Source organism: Lonchura striata, chromosome 25 (assembly GCF_046129695.1).
Source record: "Lonchura striata isolate bLonStr1 chromosome 25, bLonStr1.mat, whole genome shotgun sequence".
NCBI lineage: Eukaryota > Metazoa > Chordata > Aves > Passeriformes > Estrildidae > Lonchura > Lonchura striata.
The window spans coordinates 2,586,368-2,607,442 of record NC_134627.1 but is presented as its reverse complement, the minus strand read 5'-3'; the positions used below and the strand labels follow the sequence as shown (position 1 = coordinate 2,607,442).

General features: G+C 59.3%; 2 protein-coding genes across 8 annotated transcripts in view; both read left to right on the top strand.

Moving 5' to 3' along the window:
- GPATCH8 (G-patch domain containing 8) overlaps nt 1-11,029 on the top strand; it is a 55,097-nt gene extending 44,068 nt beyond the window's left edge. For all 7 annotated transcript variants that reach the window (XM_021539906.2, XM_021539907.2, XM_077788260.1 and 4 more), the window contains 2 exons: nt 4,618-4,748; nt 5,126-11,029. In XM_021539906.2, the coding sequence (XP_021395581.2) occupies nt 4,618-4,748; nt 5,126-8,942 (3,948 nt within the window). In that variant the 3' untranslated portion in view covers nt 8,943-11,029. The remainder of the gene's footprint in view (nt 1-4,617; nt 4,749-5,125) is intronic.
- A 1,442-nt stretch (nt 11,030-12,471) lies between these two features.
- ITGA2B (integrin subunit alpha 2b) lies at nt 12,472-20,352 on the top strand. The gene is made up of 30 exons (XM_031507069.2): nt 12,472-12,629; nt 12,703-12,830; nt 12,907-13,004; nt 13,085-13,250; nt 13,319-13,368; nt 13,708-13,753; nt 13,933-14,058; nt 14,142-14,189; nt 14,435-14,478; nt 14,586-14,645; nt 14,799-14,851; nt 14,985-15,193; nt 15,303-15,485; nt 15,576-15,621; nt 15,699-15,803; nt 15,923-15,978; nt 16,077-16,228; nt 16,466-16,579; nt 17,296-17,366; nt 17,437-17,584; nt 18,067-18,159; nt 18,245-18,324; nt 18,445-18,525; nt 18,594-18,696; nt 18,787-18,939; nt 19,022-19,147; nt 19,324-19,437; nt 19,638-19,745; nt 19,821-19,943; nt 20,263-20,352. The coding sequence occupies exons 1-30, from the start codon at nt 12,484-12,486 to the stop codon at nt 20,350-20,352; spliced, it is 3,120 nt and encodes a 1,039-aa protein (XP_031362929.2). The 5' UTR covers nt 12,472-12,483.
- The last annotated feature ends 723 nt before the right edge of the window (nt 20,353-21,075 follow it).

Here is a 21,075-nt window from a genome sequence, read left to right as displayed (position 1 = left end):
TGAAAAGTACATTATTATTATTTTATTTAATGTGGGTTGGCAGAGAGACATGAGAACAATGGCAAGGGAGGAGGGGGCTCTGATGTCATGGGTGCTGCCTCCTGCCTCAAGCCCCAGAGGTGGATCTGCTTTGACCCATTTCAGTATGAGGCTTGGCACGAAAGTCTCTCATCTTCAGGTCTGGTGACAGTGTGACAATGCTTTTGTCTTGTGAGAATAACAGGGGCTTTTTCTGCTCTGCACTTTGAAGCAGAGAATGTCTCTCAGTGGGCCTCAGTTCAGTGATGCTGTGTGGCTTTGTCAGCTTAAACAGAAATTCCATTTACTGCTGGTCCTGAGCCTGTAAAGCTCTGCACGCCAGCCGGGTACTGGGGGAGTCTTACCTGGTACTGTCCCATCAGCAAAATCTGGGGTGTGCTGAGTTTTTTATGGCTCTGAGGCTGCCAGAGCTCCAAGAGTGCTTGGGCAGCGCTCCCAGGGATGGGATACAGGGGGTGGGATTGTTGGGGTGTCTGCAGGGCCAGGGGTGGGACTGGATAATCCTTGGGGGTTCCTTCCTTCTTTGGACATTCTGTGATGATCCAGTGATTTTCTTGGAATAGTTCCTGACTCCTGCTTGCCCCCCTGTATTCCCCCCCTTTGCTGTGCCTGGGATGGGCTCTCAGGAGCTTTTCAGCAGTGCTGTGGTGCAGCTGGTTTAAGCTGATTTGTGAGGATTGGAAGGTACTGGTGGTGTTTGCCAGTTTGGCCCCTCCTGAGCCATGCAGGGATTGGGAGATAATCCAGCACTGTGGCCTCTCTGTGCTGCAGTCCTGAGGTAGCTGCAGATTTGATACCAAACTCGCTCTTTAGGAACCTGATTTGCACTCCTGTGGAAATGCAGAGACGAGTTTGGAATTTTGTTAGAAACAAGGCTGGAAACAAAATACAATTCTTTGTTCCGAAGCTGAGGGGGGTGGTAGCTATTAATAGACCCCAGGAAGGCTGGAGGTAGTGAACTACTGCCTACAGCATGGGGAAATCTGGAGAAATTTTATGTAAGTGCTGGTGATTTGTGTCACTGCTGGTCACTGCAGTGTAGTCCTTCTGACAGCTGAAGTAATAAACCAGCAGAATATTCCTTGGCTTTAAGGTCCCCATGATCCTGCAGTTTGAAAGGATGTTGCTGCTTGGATAAACTGCTGCTTCCTCAGAAAACACACTGCCCACAGAGAAAAAAATGCCCCTTAATTTTGAAATCTTGCAATAGCATGAAGCTTGTGTTTGATTTAATACAGGTTTGGTGGCTCTAATCCTGTTGAAAAAATCATTGTCATTTGCTAAGCACAATGGGAAGACTTTAAAAGGGAGGATTCACTCCAAAAGTAGGAGTTCCCAGGGCTCCTTGTGGAGGGAGAAGCTCCCTGAGGATGGTTGAGTGGCTGTGTTAAATCCTTGTTGGAATTTCTCCATGGTGCTGGGGAAGGGACAGTTCCATGCACTTCCAGCCTCACTCACATCCACACATCTGGTGTGGTCCAAAAAGTCATTTAGAGGTTTTTGGGGGATTAGAATAACACTCTTCAGGATTAGATGGAAATTTCTCTAGTGTAAGCTGAGCTTAAATACCTGTTTAATTCAAATTATTTCCTGGCCAGGCTGAGACCTGGAAGCCTGTGAGCAGCATTTCAGTGCTCCATGTGCTCCCTTTAGCCAGTGAAATTGTCTTTGGATTGCTCCTTCCCAGTCAGGACTGGGGAGCAGGGTGGGCATGGCTGCAGTGAACTGGTTATCCACTCTGAGGGGATGAATCACTGCATTCAGTGACATATTTGAAACAGTGGGGGGAGAGTTACAGGTTATTTTGAATAGTTCTGGATGTTGTTCATTCTTGCAGCAGGTTGTTGTTACAGATGAGCAGTATGGGCTCCTCTTTTTCCCCCTTTCCCTCCCCCAGGACACATTTAGGGAAGGTAATGCAGTCCAGCCAGGTCTCTTGCACACCTGGGGTCATTTCTGATGCTAGGTCTGTTGGTTTAGGTCAGTCTAAGAAGCTGAGCTATGTTCTGTTCAGTATTTTGCATTTCCCAGGAGCTGGCATGGTGCATTTGTGAGCTTTTCTATCCTGTACTTCCCTAGCAAGACTCTTTTTCCTCCTGACTTCTGTGTGACAAAAAGAAACTCAGCCTTGAGATCTCTTGGTCCTTTGAAAACCAGACCAACTCTTCCCCAGTTTTGGAAGTACCAAATTCTCAGCAGTCTTGACACGAAGGCCAGTGGTTTGTCAGCCTAAAGAGCCCAGGTTTGGGTGCACATGGGAGTTGCTGTGGTGCATATTCTGAATTACAGTGCTTTGGGGTAGTTAATTTGCTTCACGCCTCTAAATTTGAAGTGTTGAGAGTGGGAGGTTTGAGGGAGCAGAGACACACAAAGGTCAGCATTTAATAATGGGCATTTAATTCTGTTTTCATTCAAATTGCCATGTAGTGGAGGCAGGAGAGCCTGGGGGCAGCTGCATGTTCCCAACAGCTCTGAGCCTGGTTTGTGTCCTGGGGGATGATCAGGACCATGCCTGGGGGCACAGCAGGCTCTTGAGTGCACCATTGCACCTTCCTCTTGAGAGAAAAAGGTCACAGTTCGTGTCTGGTGTAAATAGCTGGGTCATACTTTTTTCCAAATGGGTGAGTGATCTCGAGACTTGGCATCAGCCCCCATTAAATAGTTTTGTCAGCTGTTGGTGGCTGTAACTTCCCAAAGCATTTCAGACACACTTTCAAAATCAGCATGAAAAAGCTGATAGTATTGCTCAGTCCATCTATTTTTTTTTTTTCCTTCCTCTTGGAAAAAAATTTACTCCTCAACATTTAACATACACCACAAAACCCGTGAGCCCTTTACTTGTCCTGGTGAAAGTAGCTCTGCTGTTCCAGGTGGGATCATGGCTGTGTCCGTGCGTGTCCGTGTGTGTCCCCTGCTCCAGACCCCAGCTCTCTGCCCTGGCTCCACTCCCGCTCCGTAGAATAGCTGGCACACTCCCCCATGGCTCTCTAGTAATGCTTGCTTGTTGGTTTTTGTTTTTTGTTTTTTTTTTTCTCTTCCACTCTTGTTATATTTTTACTTTCTTTTTTTCTTTGTGATGTGACGTTTTCAGCTGATGTATTGAAAGCAAACCCTTCTAATTTGGGAGTCCAGATCACAAGAGTGAGTTTCTTTCTACTGGTGTCTGTAGTTGTATCTTTTTTTTGTTTGTCCTCCCCTCTGATTTTGGTAACAATCAACCACATTTAGTAAATACAATTAGGTAAGAGAATCCTCTGTCTTGTCCCTTTTTCACAAAGCAATGTTCTCTTTACATTGGGCCAGCTTAATTCCTCTAATTTGAGCTTTGGGTTGGTTTCCAGGTCCACTGTTTCTGTGTGTGGCAGTCTGACGCTGCTCCAGGAAAGAGACAGAGTCAGCCAGCCAGAAGTATTTAGAATTCACCAGTGATTTGTACATCCTGTACAAGAATTGTTCCAAAGTGACTCCTGCTCTGAGTCCCGTTAGTCTCCCAGGCCCTGCATGAAATGCCTGAAAAACATGAAACTTTTTCCAAAAGCTGAGTACAGGATGCATTCTGGAACTGGGCCCTTTGAAAGGGTTTTGAATTGTGCACTAAAAAAGAACAATGAGTCCCTTTAGGATGGTAGAGGTCTGTCTTTGTTGCTTTCTGTTACTTAAACTTCTGTAGAGCACTCTAAAAAGTGTTGTGAATATCCACATATATTCCAAGAAAAAACAGCAGCCTCTTCTCCTAGTACTCTGAGCCAAGGACTTTCCAAAATGTTCTGAAGTCTTGGATGTTTATTTTCTATTAGAATTGGCTACCTAGACTTCCTCAGTATATTAGGATATTTGAAATTCCTTGGGATTGGGTTTGCTCCCTCATGATAAGACTTCTGGGGAACTTGGTGCTTCTGCCTTCCCCCCCCGCACCCCCCTCCCCCCCCAAGTATTCAACCCCAAGAGACCCTCCTGCCTTTAGAGCAGTTTGTTTATTGACCCTCTCAGAACTACTGTCAGGAAAACAAGTAACTGGTTGTGGTGTATGTTGTATTCTGGATTTGCTTATGAAATCATTTGCATGGGATTTTTTGCTCCTCCAATGTAATGGTACATTGCTTTTGTCAGATGTCATTCCTGGGTAGCTCTGGCACCAGCTAATCCCTCCTGTCCTTTGGCCCATGCTTTTGACTCGTATCATGCACTGTTTGTCAAGTACATCTGCACGCTGCAAGAGCAGCAAAGTAAACAATCCTTCTTTTTCCCTTTTCCTTCCAGAATTTGCTTGTTGCTTCAAAATCAGCTTTGTTGTCCATGCTAAAGAAAACTAGTAGTGTCGATTGGAAAGGGGTGTACACAGAACTTGAAGTCATAGCCAAAAGTGACCACCAGTTGTCTTTTCCTTCAGCTGCTGGGAGGATGGCAGTGTGCTCCGTGGGGTTTGTTGAGCTAAGATGCTGTTGCTCCATCCTGGCTCAATAAATGTCCCTGGAGTGGGGCTTGACACCACAATTTCTAGTGCTACAGCAAAGAGCTGCTCTTGGACAAACCACAAACAGCTTTGATCTGATCCATCCCTGCTTTCTTTTGCCTCAGAGGTTGAAAGATCTCAAGCAGAGGGAATTTGCTCGCAATGTCTCGTCGAGATCCCGGAAAGATGAGAGGAAGCAGGAGAAAGCCCTGCGGCGCCTGCACGAGCTGGCTGAGCAGAGGAGGCAGCCTGAGTGGTGAGTCTGGGCCAGCACCCCTGGAGCCTGGGGGCTGCAGCCCTGGGCTGGGCTGGCACTCCTGCTCCGGGATGCTGCACAGGCTTTGAGGGCAAAGCTTCACACTGGTGTTTGGGGCTCATGCTGTGATTTTGGTAGGAGTGAGTTCACTAGACTGATCATGCAGAGCATCCCCAAATTGCTTTAACCAGCAATACCTTTTCTTCAGTAATTTAATATTATGAAAAACTTTGAGTGGCTGTATAATGGTATTTTAATGCATGTGTCTGGGTGCAAGAGCCCTTGAGCTGTGTAAGATTGTCTCTACTGAGAGATGGATCATCCTGGAGAGGGGCAGGGACAGCAGTAAGCTGTGTTTTTTCTCTCCCCTGTTGCAGTGCTCCTGGAAGTGGGCCCATGTTCAGGACCACCACGGTGGCTGTGGACGAAGAAGGTGGAGACGACGACGATTCCACAGGCAACAGCAGCTCCTTCGTCCAGATGAGCTCTGGCCAGGCCACAGAGATGACCACAGACAGAGGCTTCCTGAACACTGGACAAGGCACTGTGATGCCAGGCCAGACGCCTGCCCAGGGGGCACAGGCCATCAGCTTTGGCATTAAGAGCTCTCTGGGAACTCCACTACAGAAGATTGGGGTGTCCTTTTCCTTTGCCAAGAAGACCCCAGTGAAGCTGGAGACCATCGCTTCTGTTTTCAAGGACCATGTGGACGAGTCCAGTTCTGCAGATGGGGCAAAAGGTGATGAGAAGGGATCCTCAGAGGCTGGCAGCCTGCAGAAGTCTGGGGAGGGTGAAGGCACCAATAATTCTGATGGCAAGGCGGAGGACGATGACCAGCATGACAAGGACAGCGGGGCTCTGGCCAGCACCTTATCCAAACTGAAGAAGATGAGGCGAGAAGATGGACCTACAGCTGTGGAACCAGAATATTACCACTACATCCCCCCAGCCCACTGTAAAGTAAAGCCCAACTTTCAATTCCTGCTTTTCATGAAGGCCACTGAGCAAACAGAAGCGGAAAATGTGAACAAAAAAAACGCGCACGAAGTGAAAAAGGGGAGTTCCCCCAAACCCAAACCCAGCAAGCACACGGAAAAGGCTGCTGAGAGCACAGGGCAGCAGAAGGAGCAGAGTACTACTGAAACTGCAACTCAGCAGGGCAAAACAGAACGAAAAGACATCCCAGAGAATGAAAATACACAGGAAAGCAAGCACCTTCCAGAGAGCAATCCCCCTGAGCCAGACACTGCTAAAGAAGCTCCTCCTCCTGCCTTGGGCTGCAGAGATGGCACCGAGGGACCAAAGCACCCCACGGGACCTTTTTTCCCTGTTCTGAGTAAGGACGAGAGCACGACACTGCAGTGGCCCTCAGAGCTGCTCATCTTCACCAAAGCTGAGCCCTCTGTATCCTACAGCTGCAACCCCCTGTACTTCGACTTCAAGCTCTCCCGTAACAAGGATGCAAAAGGGAAAGGGGCAGAGAAATCCAAGGATCAAGGGGGACTTTGTAAAGACAACGCTCAAAGCACAGAACCTGGTGAGGTAAGCAAAACCAAGGAGGCTGAAAGTGTAGGGAACAGTTCTGCTCAGAAAATGGAAAACAAATCCCAGAGTAAGCAGGAGTCCAGTCTGGGAAGTGTCGGTAAGGGAGAGGGGGAGGACACCAGTAAGAGTATAACGGGTAAGAGTAAATCTGGAAGGTCCCATAAACACAAAAAGAAAAAGAAGCACAAAAAGTCCAGCAGACACAAACGCAAACACAAGGAGGAAACTGAGGAGAAGGCCCGGAAAGCGGAACTGGGGGAAGAGAAACCCAAGAAACGGAAAAGGCACAGGCACAAAAAAGGTAAATCCTCCCTTTCGACAGAGTCAGATCGGGCACTGAAACCTGAACTGTCTGAAGACTGCAGCCATTTCCAGAAGAAAAAGCGATGCTCTCAGGAGTCCCAGAGGAAATCCCTGTCTGCTGAGGAGGGAAGCAGCAGTAAAAAAGAAGACGGGGGTAACTCCTGCATAGAGCACGGCAGCAAAAGGCACAAGGCTGAGCTGCAACAGGTGCCTGGCATGAGGAGGCGCTGCCCGGCTCTGTCCCAGGCCCGGAGCAGCTGCCGGAGCCAGCAGAGCAGCGGTGACGATGACAGTGACGAGGGCTCCCCTGGCAAGCACTGCCGCCAGAAGTCCCCGTCGCAGTACAGCGACGACTACGACTCGGGCAGTGAGCACTCCCGCAGCCGCTCCCGCTCGGGCCGCAGGCACTCCTCACACAGGTCCTACTCCACCAGCTCGGACGCGTCCTCGGAGCACAGCCGCTACAGCCGCCACAGGAGCTACTCGGACGACAGCTACAGCGACTACAGCGACCGCTCCCGCTGCCACTCCAAGCGCTCCCAGGACTCTGAGGATGACTCCGACTACAACAGCTCGAACCACCGCTCAAAGCGGCGCAAATACTCCTCGTCGGACGATGACTACAGCTCGAGCAGGAGCAGGTCCAGGAGTCGGAGCAGGAGCCGAACGCACCCTCGAGGCAGGTCGAGATCGAGGAGCAGGGGCAGGAGCCGCAGCAGCAGCTGCAGCCGCAGTCGGAGCAAGAGGAGGAGCCGCAGCGTGACGGGCCGCAGCTGGAAGCGCAGCCGCAGCTACAGCCGGGACCGCAGCCGCAGCACCCGCAGCCACTCGCAGAGGTCCCTGTCACGGAAGGGCTCACGGGGCCATGAGAGCCCCGAGGAGCGAAGGTCTGGCAGAAGGGACTTCATTAGGTCCAAGATCTATCGCTCCCAGTCTCCTCACTACTTCCGGACAGGCCGAGGTGAAGGGTCGCTGCTGAAGAAGGAGGATGGCAAAGGAGAGGATCTGAAAGGATCCAGCTCCCTGTCCCAGAACAGCAGCGGCTCTGGCATGGGGCGGGCCTCAGAAGGGGACTGCAGTCCTGAGGAGAGGAACTCTGTCACTGCAAAGCTGCTCTTGGAAAAGGTGCAGTCCAGGAAGGTTGAGAAGAAGCCCTGCGTCACTGACGAGATGCTGTCAGGGGCAAACAAAGTGGGCATAAAGCTCAAAGATCCTCCCCAGGGGTACTTTGGCCCCAAACTGCCTCCTTCGTTAGGCAACAAACCGGTTCTGCCCTTAATTGGGAAGCTGCCAACTATTCGGAAACCAAACTCCAAAAGATACGAGGAGTCTGGCTTGGAGAGGGGCGAGGAGCAGGAGCTGTCAGATGCTGAGGATGGTTCCCAAGGCATGGAGGAGGGTCAGCTGGCCGGCCAGTCTCTCCTGGAAGATGTGATGGTAATTCAGGACAAACCTGTGGATGAGCAGAAACGTGATGAAGCCTCTGTGGAGATGCCGTCCCTCCCCCTGGACGCGCCGGCGCTCCCCGAGTGCTTTGGCTCTGGAGATCTGGTCATGCCACACAACTTCCTCTCGGATCCCAGCGATGGTGACGGGCTGGAGCCTATGGACAGGGGCAACCAGCCAGTCCCAGTGGAAACCAGTATGATGCCCTTAGATGTTGAGCACTTTCCTGGCTATGTGCCTCAGAGTGGGGAGCCAAACATGGAAGGAGATCAGGAGGGGGGAGAAGATTCTTCTCTAGCCCCACTGGAGAGCCAGCCCATCACCTTCACACCTGAGGAGATGGAGAAGTACAGCAAGCTGCAGCAGGCCGCCCAGCAGCACATCCAGCAGCAGCTGCTGGCCAAGCAAGTGAAGGCCTTCCCTGCCTCAGCCGCCCTGGCGCCGGCCGCGCCCGCGCTCCAGCCCATCCACATCCAGCAGCCGGCCGCGGCGTCGGCCACGTCCATCACGACGGTGCAGCACGCCATCCTGCAGCACCACGCCGCCGCCGCCGCCGCTGCCATCGGCATCCACCCCCACCCGCACCCACAGCCCCTCGCTCAGGTCCACCACATCCCCCAGCCACACCTGACACCCATTTCCTTGTCCCACCTCACCCACTCGATTATTCCGGGGCACCCCGCCACGTTCCTGGCCAGCCACCCCATCCACATCATTCCGGCGTCTGCCATCCACCCGGGCCCCTTCACCTTCCACCCTGTCCCTCACGCTCTCTACCCGACCCTCCTGGCTCCGAGGCCAGCAGCCGCTGCTGCTGCCACAGCCCTGCACCTCCACCCCCTGCTGCACCCCATTTTCTCAGGACAGGACTTGCAGCATCCACCCAGCCACGGCACATGAAGGACAAAATGAAGGAACCTCAGAGGAAGGAGAATATTTGGCATTTTGGGAAGGGGTTGGAGTCGAGCCAGCGGGCAGGTGAGGCTTGAGCATTTCCTTTCACTCTTGAGCAGCCAAAGAAGCCAGGGGCTCGAGGACTGGGCAGTTGGCTGTGTCCCTGGGATGTCTCGCTCCGACTCCTCTGTGCACGCAGCAGCACTGCTCCAGAAGAACCATTTCACCTTTAGAACAGTGAGAAACTTGGAAAGGCTTTTTTTCCCCTTGGATTCTTACACTTGGTCATCTTCCTTCTGCCACCTTGTATATGATAAATGCGGTTTCATATACACTAATAGGATCTCTAAAAATCCTTTTAATGAGGTCATCTAATTAAAATAGCATGATTGAATCTGGCTTGTAATCGGCAATGGAACATGGGAGCTGTCAGCTGCAGAGGGGCTGGAGGCCTCACTTTTCAGGCATTGCAGGAGGTTCCTTGGCCCCTGTCTCTGCAGAGATGGGTTTTTCTTGGTGTAAGCAGCAAAAATGGAAGTAAGATCTTGGTGTAAAGAGGAGGAGGAGCTCTGTGTGTGTGCCCAGAGCTCCTGTCCTCCTCCATCCTGCATCCGTGTTCTCCTGTGCCAGGACCATGCCTGGATATCCCAGACTGGAGAGAGCTTCTTGGGTGAGGGGTTGGGATTCCAGTCTGGGCTTTGACCACTCTTCTCCTGAAAAGGGGAAAAAAAATCACTCTGAATTCCATCTTCTGTGGGGTTGGGAAAGAGGCACTGGGATGGGAGAGAGAAGGAAAATCCTGTTAGGAATTGAAGCAATACAGAGGATGGAGGAGCGCGGCCTGGATGTAAAACGTGTTCTTTCCTCTGTAACACTGATGGTTTTCTTATTAATTTATAGGATTTTTTTTTTTTATGTAAAGAATTGCACTGAACTCTGTAAACAAAGATGCTGCTTTTTGTAGCTCCTATCAAAGGTTACATTTGTAGTATATCGCAATAATATTTTTTACAGCCAGTTCTTAGTGGTACTTGTTCTGGTGGCTTCTGTGTAAATATGTTTGCCGTAGGTGACCCAAGACACTTGTAAAGGTTCAATTTATAGATTCAGCTAGATGCAAAACAGCTAAGCATGTATATTTTATCAAGCTCATGTATTTTTGAAGTTTTTATGTAGTATAAAATGTAAAAACAAACAAAAAAATCTTCATTTAGAATTTTGCAGAAGAAAAAGTCAACAGGTGAGACTTGGGAAGGTGAGGGGTGTGGGGATAGCAGTGACTCTGGCAGGTAATGCTGCATTCCTCCCTGCCATAGGAATAGGCACTGGGGCAGCCTGGGGAGCAGCAGGAATTCAGGGTGCTCCCAGAGACTTGAGAGCCCTTTTTTTTCCTTTCCTTTCCTCCCCTGTGGAAGCAGTAATGTGCAGACCCTGCTGGTGCAGGGACTGTTCCATCCCACACGAGGGTTACCCCAATTTAGCCCAGACCGGGATTTCCCAGTTCTCCCAGCATCACCCAGCTCAGGTGACGCTGCCTATGGGAGCTTCCCCACCCAGTGCAGGGCATGAGCTGCTCCTGTCCCCACTCACAGGGCACTGCAGGGGTCACAGCCCTTGGGCCACCACTGCTGGAGGGAGGGATTTCGGAGCAGTGTGGGGATGTGTGACATCCCTCTCCCATTCCTCGTCCTCTTCCCTGTCCCCTCCTGGAGTGCAGCACGAGGCCAGGCTGAGTCAAAGGATCAAAACCCCCTGAGCTCCCTCACCGTGTAAACGAGAAATCGGAGCAGGTCAGAGTGACAGCAGTCACAAAAAAGGGACTCAATTTCCTGTAAATACCGCACAATTCAGTGTTACTGCCAGAGCTGAGCTTCATAGGGCCCATCCGTGCCCTGGCCCCATCGTGCTGTGGGCAGGGATTGTTTTTGGACTTCAGGATAGCGCTAAAATAATTAACCTGTCATTACTTAACGAGCATAAACAGACTGTATTTAACTTTGTCACATAAGATATATATATATAAATATATATATATGCTGTAAAATGAGGGAAAAAAAACCTTTCTAATAAACCAATGATTTGTGGAAAAGAAACGTGATGCTGTGTGGTGGTGGGGAGATACTGTGTGGAGCACCAGCTTCTCTTTTCCTAACCAAAACCCTGGTTTGATTAAAGGGAAAAAAATCCACCCCCCTGCATGCCAGCAGGCTCGGGGTTCAGAGTGGCACCTGCCCTTCCCTGGCGGTGGCCCTGGGAGGAGGTGGCTGATGCAGGATGGTGCAGCAGTGATGAAAGAAACAGGCAATTGAGTAATTGGACAGAAGACAGGATTATAATTGCCCTCAGGGGCTCTGGTGTGGGCTCCAGCTGGGTTCAGATGCTGCTGCAAGCTGGGAACGAGACCTCCCGAGGAGGAGCGGCTGCCCCCGAGTCCGGTGTCCTCCCGGGCCACGGAGCTGCTCCGGGCTCAGCTGAACCCTTCCCAGCCCTCGGAGCTCTGCCAGGGCTCGGGGCAAATCCCGCTCTCTCCCGGCTGCAGGCGCTCCGCAGGGCTGGAGCAGACCCCGCTCCGGGGGCGGTGTCCCCCATCACGGCCGAGGTGCCATTTGGGTCTGCGGGGCCCCCCTGTGCCCCCCAAAACCCCGACTCCTGTCCAGCTTCCGACCCGCAGCTTCAGAGACGGAGAGAAGAGCCGCGTTAGACACGGGCTGGCTCCCAGGAAGGTGCTCCGCGTCCTCTCCCGGCCACTGGCGCTGGGTTGGCACGAGGAGCCCTCGGAGATCTCGGGCTGCCTGAGAGCCCTTAATTAATGGCATTTAAATTAGTTCTGCAGGGGGTTCCGGGACTGAGGCCGCTGTCCGGGCAGGGCTGAGCCCCGCGGCTGCCGCAGCCCGGCTGCAGCCCCTGGCTCCCCCCGGACAAGGACACACCGTGGTCACTTGGCTGTGGGCTGTCCCCATCCTGCCCCCGCTCCTTTGCCGGAGCCATTGCCCTGCCCAGCGCTGCTGCTGCCCCTGCCCTGGCAGGGTTCTGTGGTGTCCGTGCCCTGGGGAAGGGCACACTGGGGGTGATGCCGAGTGCGGGCGGGCTCGGTGCTGTCAGCTCCATCCGGCTGCGGAGGGGATATCGGGGGCGATGGACGGGCCCTGTGCCCTGCTGTCCTCCCCCCCTCGCCACATTTCCGCTGGCAGGGACTGCCCGCACCCCGAAATAGCCACCCCAAGATGCACATCCCGAAACAGCCACCCCGAGACTGGCGCCCTGCGGCGGGCTGGGCGCGGCCCCGGCGGGCGATAGGCTCAGGTTGCTGTGGTCGTGTCCCCCCACCCTGTCCCCGTGTCCCCCGGTGGCACTGCCACCTCCTGTCCCCCGCCCTGCTCCGGCCACATCCGTCTCCCCTGCACCTCTGGCTCCCTGCAGGAGCGGATATGCGTCCGGGGGGGCCCTTCCTGTGTTCCCCATTCCTGCTGGGCCGGCCCAGCTGCGTCCCCCGAGATAAGGCAGGGTCGCCCAGGGCAGGGGGCTGTGGCCACATTTCGGGGTGACGATGGGGCTGCTGCGGGTGCTGCTGCTCCTCGGGGCACTGTGCCTGCCCTCCACGCTAGGGCTTCTCCAGGAGCCCCCCACCATCTACGAGGGACCCCCCGGCAGCTATTTCGGTTTCGCCCTGGATTTCCACATGAGCGAGGGAAGGTAGGGAGGCACCGGGGTGTCGGGGTCGGGCACAGCACACGCCCGCCGACCCTGACCCCGCTCTGTCCCCCAGGCCCAGCGTGGCGGTGGGAGCCCCCCGTGCCAACACCTCCCAGCCCGTGGCTCAGCCCGGCGCCGTCTTCCTCTGCTCCTGGCCCCCCGACAAGAGCCCCTGCCACCCCCTGCCCATCGACACTGCAGGTGCGTGGGCGCCGCGGGGCGGGGAGCGGGCGCAGGGGGTGCCAGCTCCGCACATTCCCCTTCTCCCGCTCCCCAGGGGACGAGAGCGAGAGCCAGGGCACCTTGGAGCTCCACACCTACAAGTCGCACCAGTGGCTGGGAGCGTCCGTCACCAGCTGGGAAGGCAAACTGGTGGTGGGTGCACCCGCGGGGGATGTGGGCAGCCTTGGGTGTTGGCGGGGCAGGCTCGCAGCCTGTCCCATCGCCGTGCCCAGGTCTGTGCCCCGCTGCAGCACTGGAACGCTTTGGAGGGGCAGCACGAGGCGTTCCGCACCCCCACGGGCACCTGCTTCGTGCGGAGCCCCGGGCAGCGGCGCACGGTGTGGTACTCGCCCTGCCGCGACCACACCATGGCCAGCACCCACCGCCTGATGAACTACGGTGAGGGGCGGGCGGGCAGCGGGGGGCTCCCAGCCCCGCGTCCGTCTGACCCTGCCCTGTGCCCTCAGTGCACGACAAGCGCTACTGCGAGATCGGCTTCAGCGCCGCTGTCACCCCGGTGAGAGGGGCCTTGAGGGGCTCGGGAGACTCGGGCGCCCTGGGGGGGATCGCGGGGCGGCGCCGCCGGGGTGCCCCCGGGATGCCCATGGGGGGCTGATAGAGACGCAGAGGGTGTGGCCAGGATGGTACCTGGGTGTCACGGCGGCGATGTTGGGGTAGGGATGCTGAGACGGGGGATGCTGCAGTGGCAATTCCGGGAGAAGCCCTAGGAGTGGGGTGGATGCTGGGCTGGAATATGCCGGGATGGGAGATACTGGGGTGGAGGATACTTGGGTGAGGATGCTCTGGGGGGTTGCCAGGGTGCCCCGGGGTGGTGCTGAGCCAGCGTCTCCCGCAGGATGGGACGCTGGTGCTGGGTGCCCCCGGCGGGTACTACTTCACAGGTGAGGCCTTCCTGCCGCCGTGCCCAGCCCGGCTGGTGCTCCCGGGGTGGGCACGGCGGGAGGAGGGCACCCCGGGTGGGGTACCCCATAAGTGCCACCCGCAGTGGCACTGGCAGCCTAGGGCGTGTGGCAGCGGGTGCCCTGTCGGTGCTGGTGCTCCCCGCCGCGGTGTGCCCCAGGGCTCGTGTACTCCGTGGAGCTGGACAAGATCCTCAGGCGCTTCCTTGGCACGTCCCTGCTGTGGCTGGGGAGCCCCGGGCGCCCCACGGAGCCGGTGTCTGGGGACTACAAGGACGGGTACCGGGGTGAGCAGCGGGCACGGGCACCCTGCCTCACTGCCAGCTCCTGCTGGGATACCCCAAGGTCACCAGTGCCCATCTCCCTTCAGGATACTCGGTGGCTGTGGGAGAGTTTGATGGCAACCCCAAAACCAAAGGTAGGGCTGAGGGATGGATGGAACAGGGGTTGATGGGCCTGGGGCACCCTGGGACTCCAGAGTGACCTTGCTTCCCTTCCCGAGGGGGCTGGACAGGCTGTGCCAGCACAGGGGTCCCATCCATCTCTGTGCCCTCATGCCCCGTGTCGCACCAGGGGAATCCCTGTGCCCACCCCAATGCCGGGGGTATCCCCGTGCCCCCCTCAGTGACCCAGTGGGGCACTCAGGGCTCTCATCGCTCACAGAGTACGTGGTGGGGGTCCCCAACAAGAGCAACACGAGGGGTGAGGTGAGTGCTGCGGAGTGCCCGGTGCCGGTGCCTGGCGAGGGGACACCAGGGGACACCACCATGTGTCACCGCGGGCTGGGCCTGGCGTCTGACACCGCCCTGGGCAGGTGGAGATCTTCACTGCGGGGGACACCCTGCGCAGGCTGCGGGGCATCGCCAGCGAGCAGGTACCCCTGCCCTGTGACCCCCCAGCACCCCGCTGCTCCACAGCTCTCCTGCCCCATCCCACAGACCCCCAGCACTCCCCTGCTCCCCCAGCCTCCCCTCCCACTCTGCCCCTGGCACCTCCCGGTGCCACCCTCTACCCGGACCCTTCCCAGGTGGCTTCGTACTTCGGGCACACGGTGGCAGTGGCCGATGTCGATGGGGACGGGTGAGAGCAGGGACACTCGTCCCCCCCTCCTCCATGGCGACACCCAGGGGTGCTGCCCCGTGCCTGGCACACCGCTGGGGACCCCCAGCCCCCAAACCTGCGGACCCTGACCCCGACCCCGCGCCGGGCACAGGCGGGATGACCTGCTGGTGGGCGCGCCGCTGTACATGGCCCGGCGCTCCGACGGACGGCGCAGCGAGCTGGGGCGCCTCTACCTCTACCTGGGGCGGGGACAGCAGCGGCTCGCCGGGCCCCCCCAGACCCTGACGGGCACCCACCCCTACGGCCGCTTCGCCGCCGCTATCGCCAGCCTCGGGGACCTGGACAAGGACGGCTTCGGCGGTAACAGCGCGGCGGGGCGGGGAGGAGGATGTGCCCCCCCCCGTGCCGCGCCTTGGAGAAACTGAGGCAGAAGAACGCGGGTGGGTGTTCACGTCCCTTCTGTCCCCAGACGTGGCCGTGGGCGCCCCTCAGGGCGGTGACAGCGGCAGCGGGCAGGTCTTCATCTTCCGCGGGCAGAGCGAGGGGCTGGCGCCGGTGCCCACCCAGCTCCTCAACAGCCCCTTCCCCGGCCCCGCCGCCTTCGGCTTCGCGCTGCGCGGTGCCACCGACCTGGACGGCAACGGCTACGCGGGTACAGCCCTGGCACGACACCGCCCTGCCACCCCGGTGTCACCACCCCGGTGTCACCACCCCGGCACCGACCCTCTGCTTGTCCCCGCAGATCTGCTCGTGGGGGCTTACGGGGCGGCCAAGGTGGCCGTGTACCAGTGAGTGCCCGTCCCTGCGGTGGCCCGGGGCTCCCTGTTGGATCACCTGGCACCTCAGCAATGTCCCTGTGCCCCAGGGGACTACCCGTGGTGGTGGCCCGGACCCAGCTGAGTGTCCCCGACGGGCTGAACCCTGAGATCCTGGACTGTGTCCTGCCCGACTCCAGCGTCCGTGTCAGCTGGTGAGGGGACACTGCCATGGGGACACTGCCGTGGGGACACTGCCGTGAGAACACTATGGGGACATCACCGTGGGCACAGGACAGGTCCCTGAGCACCTGCTGCTGGTGTCCCCCCGCAGCTTCCACGTGGTGTTTTGTGTCAGCGTGACGGGCCAGCACATCCCTCAGAGCATCCGTGAGTGCCACTGTCACCCGGGGGGCACCGCTGGCACGGGGGCACCGCCGGGGTGTCACCGCGGGTGTCACCCGTGCCACCCTCCCCTTCCCCACCAGACCTGGAGGCTGAGCTGCAGCTGGACCGGCTGAAGCCTCGGCCATCGCGGAGGGTCCTGCTGCTGCAGGGACACCAATCGTCCTGGCAAGAGGAGCTGGTGGTGGCACCGGGGACACCCCCTGTGTGCAGCAACCTCACCGCCTACCTGCGGGTACGGGCACAGGAACAGCGCGGCAGAGGGCGGGGACAATCCGTGGAGGGGACGGGAATGGGGATGTGGCATCTCCAGCCAGGATGGGGACAGGGTTGGGGACAGGGACTGGTGATAACAGTGTCTCCTTGTCCCAGGAGGGTGGCTACCAGGGATGGGGACAGTGGTGCCTGGAGAGCGTGGGGTGGGGTGGGCACGGGATGCCCTCCAGAGTGCTGCGCCCATGGGTGTCCCCAGGACGAGGCCGAGTTCAAGGACAAGCTGAGCCCGGTGGTTCTGAGCGTGGCCCTGACGCTGCCCAGAGAGGCCCCGGGGCTGGTGCTCTACGGGGACACCCTGGTGCAGGCACAGGTAGGGGGGACATGGCTGTGGGGGGACTCACCGTGGTGACACGGGGTGGGCTCATCTCCACCAGGGCACGTGTGGGTACCCCCAGCCTGGCTGAGCTCAGCTCCGGGGTCTCCAACTTGTGCCAATGTCCCCAGCACCCTCCTGGGACATTGCCCCTGTCCCCCTCCCACTCTCCCCAGTTTCTACTGGGATGTGGCTCCTACCCCCACCCCCACTGTCCCTTATTCCCTCTGGAATGTGCCCCCGCACTGTCCTTGGCATGTCCGTCCTGCCTTCTGTGCTCACCCTGCATTCCCCAATCCCTCCCCTGGATGTCCCCTCTGTACCCAGCACTGTCCCCATTCCCAACCCCGAAAATGTCCCCTCTGCCATCTCCAGTCCCTCCCCAGGATGTCCCCCTGCTGTCCCTACTCCCTCCCTAGCATGTCTCGGGGTATGTCCCCAATCGTCCCCCTGGATGTCCCCTCTGCTGTCCCCATTCCCCCCTCTCAGAGATGTCACCTCCCTCCCCTCCATCCCCAGTCCCCCCGTGGAATGTCCCCTCTCGACTCTGCACTGTCCCAAATCTCCTCTCTGGATGTCCCCTCTGGCCCCTCCACCAGCCCAATCCGTTCCCGGGATGTCCCCCCGTGCCCCTGCTGTCCCCAGTGACTCCCCCTCCCACACCTCACCCTGGATGGGGGGGTCCTCCCGTCCCCTCCCTGTCCCCCTCCCAGACCCACATCATCCTGGAGGACTGTGGCGATGACAACCTCTGTGTCCCCGACCTCCACCTGGCCGCCGACACGTGAGCTCCGGGGGCTGAGGGAGGGCTCGGTGTCCCCGCGGGGTGCTGAGCCCTGTCCCCATGTCCCCAGCCCCAGCCAACGCCTGCTGATCGGGGCGGAGGCCGTGCTGTCCCTGCGCGCCAACGCCACCAACGCGGGCGAAGGCGCCTTCGAGGCCGAGCTGAGGGTGCAGCTGCCCCCTGGCACGCACTACCAGGCTGCCCGCAGCTCCATCCCGGTGGGTGTGAGTGGGGGGCGGCAGGGGTGACCAGGGTGCGGGGGTCATGTCCTGCCTTTGGTGCCCATCACCTGCCTCTTCGGGGGTGCTCGCTGGTGATGGGTGCATGGGGTGCCCAGGGTGGGGGACTCAAACCGTGTCCTTGGTGGCTGTCACCTTCCATGGGGGTGCCCAGGGGTGATGGGTGTTGGGGTGCCCAGAGCAGGGGGTGACCCAAATCGGGGGGCTCACACTGTGTCCTTCATCCCCATCATCCTCCATGGAGCTGCCTGGTGGGGATGGGAGCCCAGGGATCCTGGCTGGGGGTTCCTGTTCTGCCCTTGGTGGCTGTCACTGTCCACAGGGTCCCCACTGGTGATGGGTGTTCAGGGGTGACCAGGGTGTGGGGCTCAAGCCCTGCCCTCAGCTCATGCAGGTCCCCAGTGTGGTTGGCTCCTGGTGGGGTCCATGACGTGTCCCCACCCCATGTCCCCACCCTGCAGGGGCAGGAGAAGCTGAGCTGCAACCCCAAGAAGGAGAATGGGACACACGTGGTGCTCTGCGAGCTGGGCAATCCCATGAAAGCAGGAACCCGGGTAAGGGGACAGGGGGGGTCCCTGCTGGGCCTGTCACCCACTGGGGCTGGTCACCCACCTGCCCCTGTCCACTGCTGTCCCCCAGATCACCGTGAACATGGAGCTGAGCGTGTCTGGGCTGGAGGACATGGGGGATGCCATCACCTTCCACCTCCAGCTGCGGAGGTGACAGCTTGCTGTCCCCCTGTCCCCCACCCACTGCTGGGACACCGGCACCTCAGACTCAGTGTCCTCAGCATGTCCCCAAACTCAGGGTCCATCTCTCATCCCACTGTGTCCCCACAGCAAGAACAGCCCCAGCCCCAGCAACGCGTCGGTGACAGTGACAGTGCCCGTGGAGGCACAGGCAGAGATGGAGCTGCGAGGGTGAGGGTCTGGGGGACACGGGGATAACGGGGGGACGAAGGGGGACACTGACCCCCCTGTCCCACCAGCAACTCCCTGCCTGCCACCATGGTGCTGCCCACGAGCTGGCACTGGGTGGAGGGCAGCCGGCGGCTCGAGGACCACGGCATCAAGGTGGAGCACGTCTATGAGGTGATGCCCGCGGCTGTTCAGGGGATGTCCCCTCTGTCCCCTCCCCGGCGTCATCCCCTGCGCTGGGCATCACCCACCGTGCTCCCGCAGCTCCACAACAAAGGTCCCGGCACCGTCAGCGGTGTCACCCTGAGCCTCGCCGTCCCCCACCTGCTGGGCGACCACGTCCTGCTCTACCTGCTGGAGCTGGGCACCGAGGGGGGCATGAGCTGCCCCCACCACCCCACCCTCAACCCCGCCCAGGTAGGGACTGCGGGACCGCTGCCCGCCGGCGGGCGCTGGGACATGTCAGGGGGATGGGTGTCACCTCTGTGTCCCCTTCCAGCTGGAGGTCTCCGGTCCGACGGCCGCAGCGCTCGGGAACGGCACCCGGCAGCGGGAGCGCCGGGAGGCGGAGCCGCCCCCGGGAGCCGGGCTGGGGGACGAGGGGCTGGGGGACCTCGTCCGTGTGGTGAGCGGGGGCCCTGGGGACCTGCCGGCGGGGATGGAGGCAGGGCTGCGGGTGCCAGGGTGGGGCCACACCCTTGGGTGACCCTGGGGACCTGCAGCCCATGGTGGGCACAGGGCTGGGAGCGTCCCCTGGGGTGAGGGCCCCCCAACACCCACCGTGTTGGACACCACCCTCAGGACTGTGACAATGCCACGTGCGTGGACATCACCTGCCACGTGCCCAGCCTGGGCAAGGACCAGCGGGCACTGGTCAGCATCCACTCCCTGCTCTGGATGGACACCCTGCAGCAGGTACTGTCCCCTCATGGGGACAGAGGGGACGGGGTGGCATTGTGGCCTCGGGGCATCCCTGCAATGTCCCGTCCTGCACGGTGGTCCCCAGAGAGCACCCTGGGGATGCCATGTGTGAGGCCATGGGTGCCCTGTTAGCTGCCAGCACCCCTGATGCCTGGTTCCCACGTGTCCCCCGCATGTCCCCCTTCTGTCCCTAGCGGGAGCACCTCCTGACGCAGTTCCGCATCCAGTCACAAGCGTGGTTCAACACCTCGGCCATGCCCTACCGCGTCCAGCCCCGGGTCCTGCCCGCCGGCAAGGCTGAGGTAGGGCTGGCGTGGGTGCGGGGACACAGGGACAGGCCGTGGTGGCAGCGGTGTCACCCACCTGTCCCTCTGCAGACTGAAACCTGTGTGGTGCGCGCCAGCCCTGGGGGCGAGGGGGCTGTGCCGGTGTGGTGGGTGGTGCTGGGGGTCCTGGCCGGGCTCCTGCTCCTCACCCTCCTCATCCTCCTCATGTGGAAGGTGAGTGGGCGCAGGGGGACTCTGGGGACACTGGTGACATCCACGATGGTTGTGGAGCCTCACTGGCACCAGAGGGACATAGCGCTGGGGGTGGGGGCTGTGGGACAGGACGGGGGGGCAGCAGCACGGGTGACGCTGTGTGGTTCCAGGCGGGTGACACTGTGCGGTCCCCAGAGCCGGGGGGTCCCGCAGGAGTGATGCCATGGTGGTGCCACAGGGATCTCCGGGGGGCTGATAATGTGGGACCCCTGGGGCGGGTGCCGCGGGGTCCCCCAGGCGCCGGCTGTCACTGTCACTGTGTCCCCGTGTCCCCTTCCAGACGGGTTTCTTCAAGAGGACGCGGCCGCCTGCCGAGGGGGACACGCAGGAGCCCGGCCCGGCCCAGGAGCCGGGGAGCGCCCAGGACTAGCGGGGTCCCCCTGTGCCCCACCCCGACCCCGCTCGCATTCCCCAGCCCCCCGCGTGCCCGTGGGACCCCAGCCCCGCTCTGCTCCCCCCGGACAATAAATCCCCGCTCCGCCCTCGGGTGCTGCCCGTGGGGGTGCGCTTGTGTCCCCCCGGACCTGCATCAGGGGTCTGCCAGGGACAGGGCAGGGCAGGGGGCAGGAGGCTTTTGGGGACCCCCGTGTGTCCTTGTGGGGTGTCTCGGGAGAGCAGTGGGAGGTTGGTGCCGGGGTCGGTCCCGGGTGTCTGCTGCACCACGGGTGGGTCCGTACCGGGGCTGGTGCCGGTACCGCGGGTGGATCACGGGACCCGGGTCAGCCCCCGGGGTGTGACCGGGGGATCGGGGCAGTGCCAAGGGCCAGTCCCGAAATGCCGCTGCGGTACCGGGGGTCGACGCTGAGGCTCAACGAAGTACCGCGAGTGGGTCCTGGGGTGCCGGTGCCGGTACAGGGCCAGACCCGGGATGACGGTGCCGGTACAGGGCCAGACCCGGGATGACGGTGCCGGTACCCTGTCCCCGTCCCGGGGCTCGGAGTGGAGCCGGGAATGGGTCTCGGGACGCCTGTGCAGTACCGGGGGCAGTACAAGGCTGCCGGGGCCAGTACCGGAGACAGTCCTGCAGTGCCGAGTCCCGGTCCTGGTGTCGGGATCGGTACCGGGATTCGTGCCGGGGCTCGAGCAGTGTCAG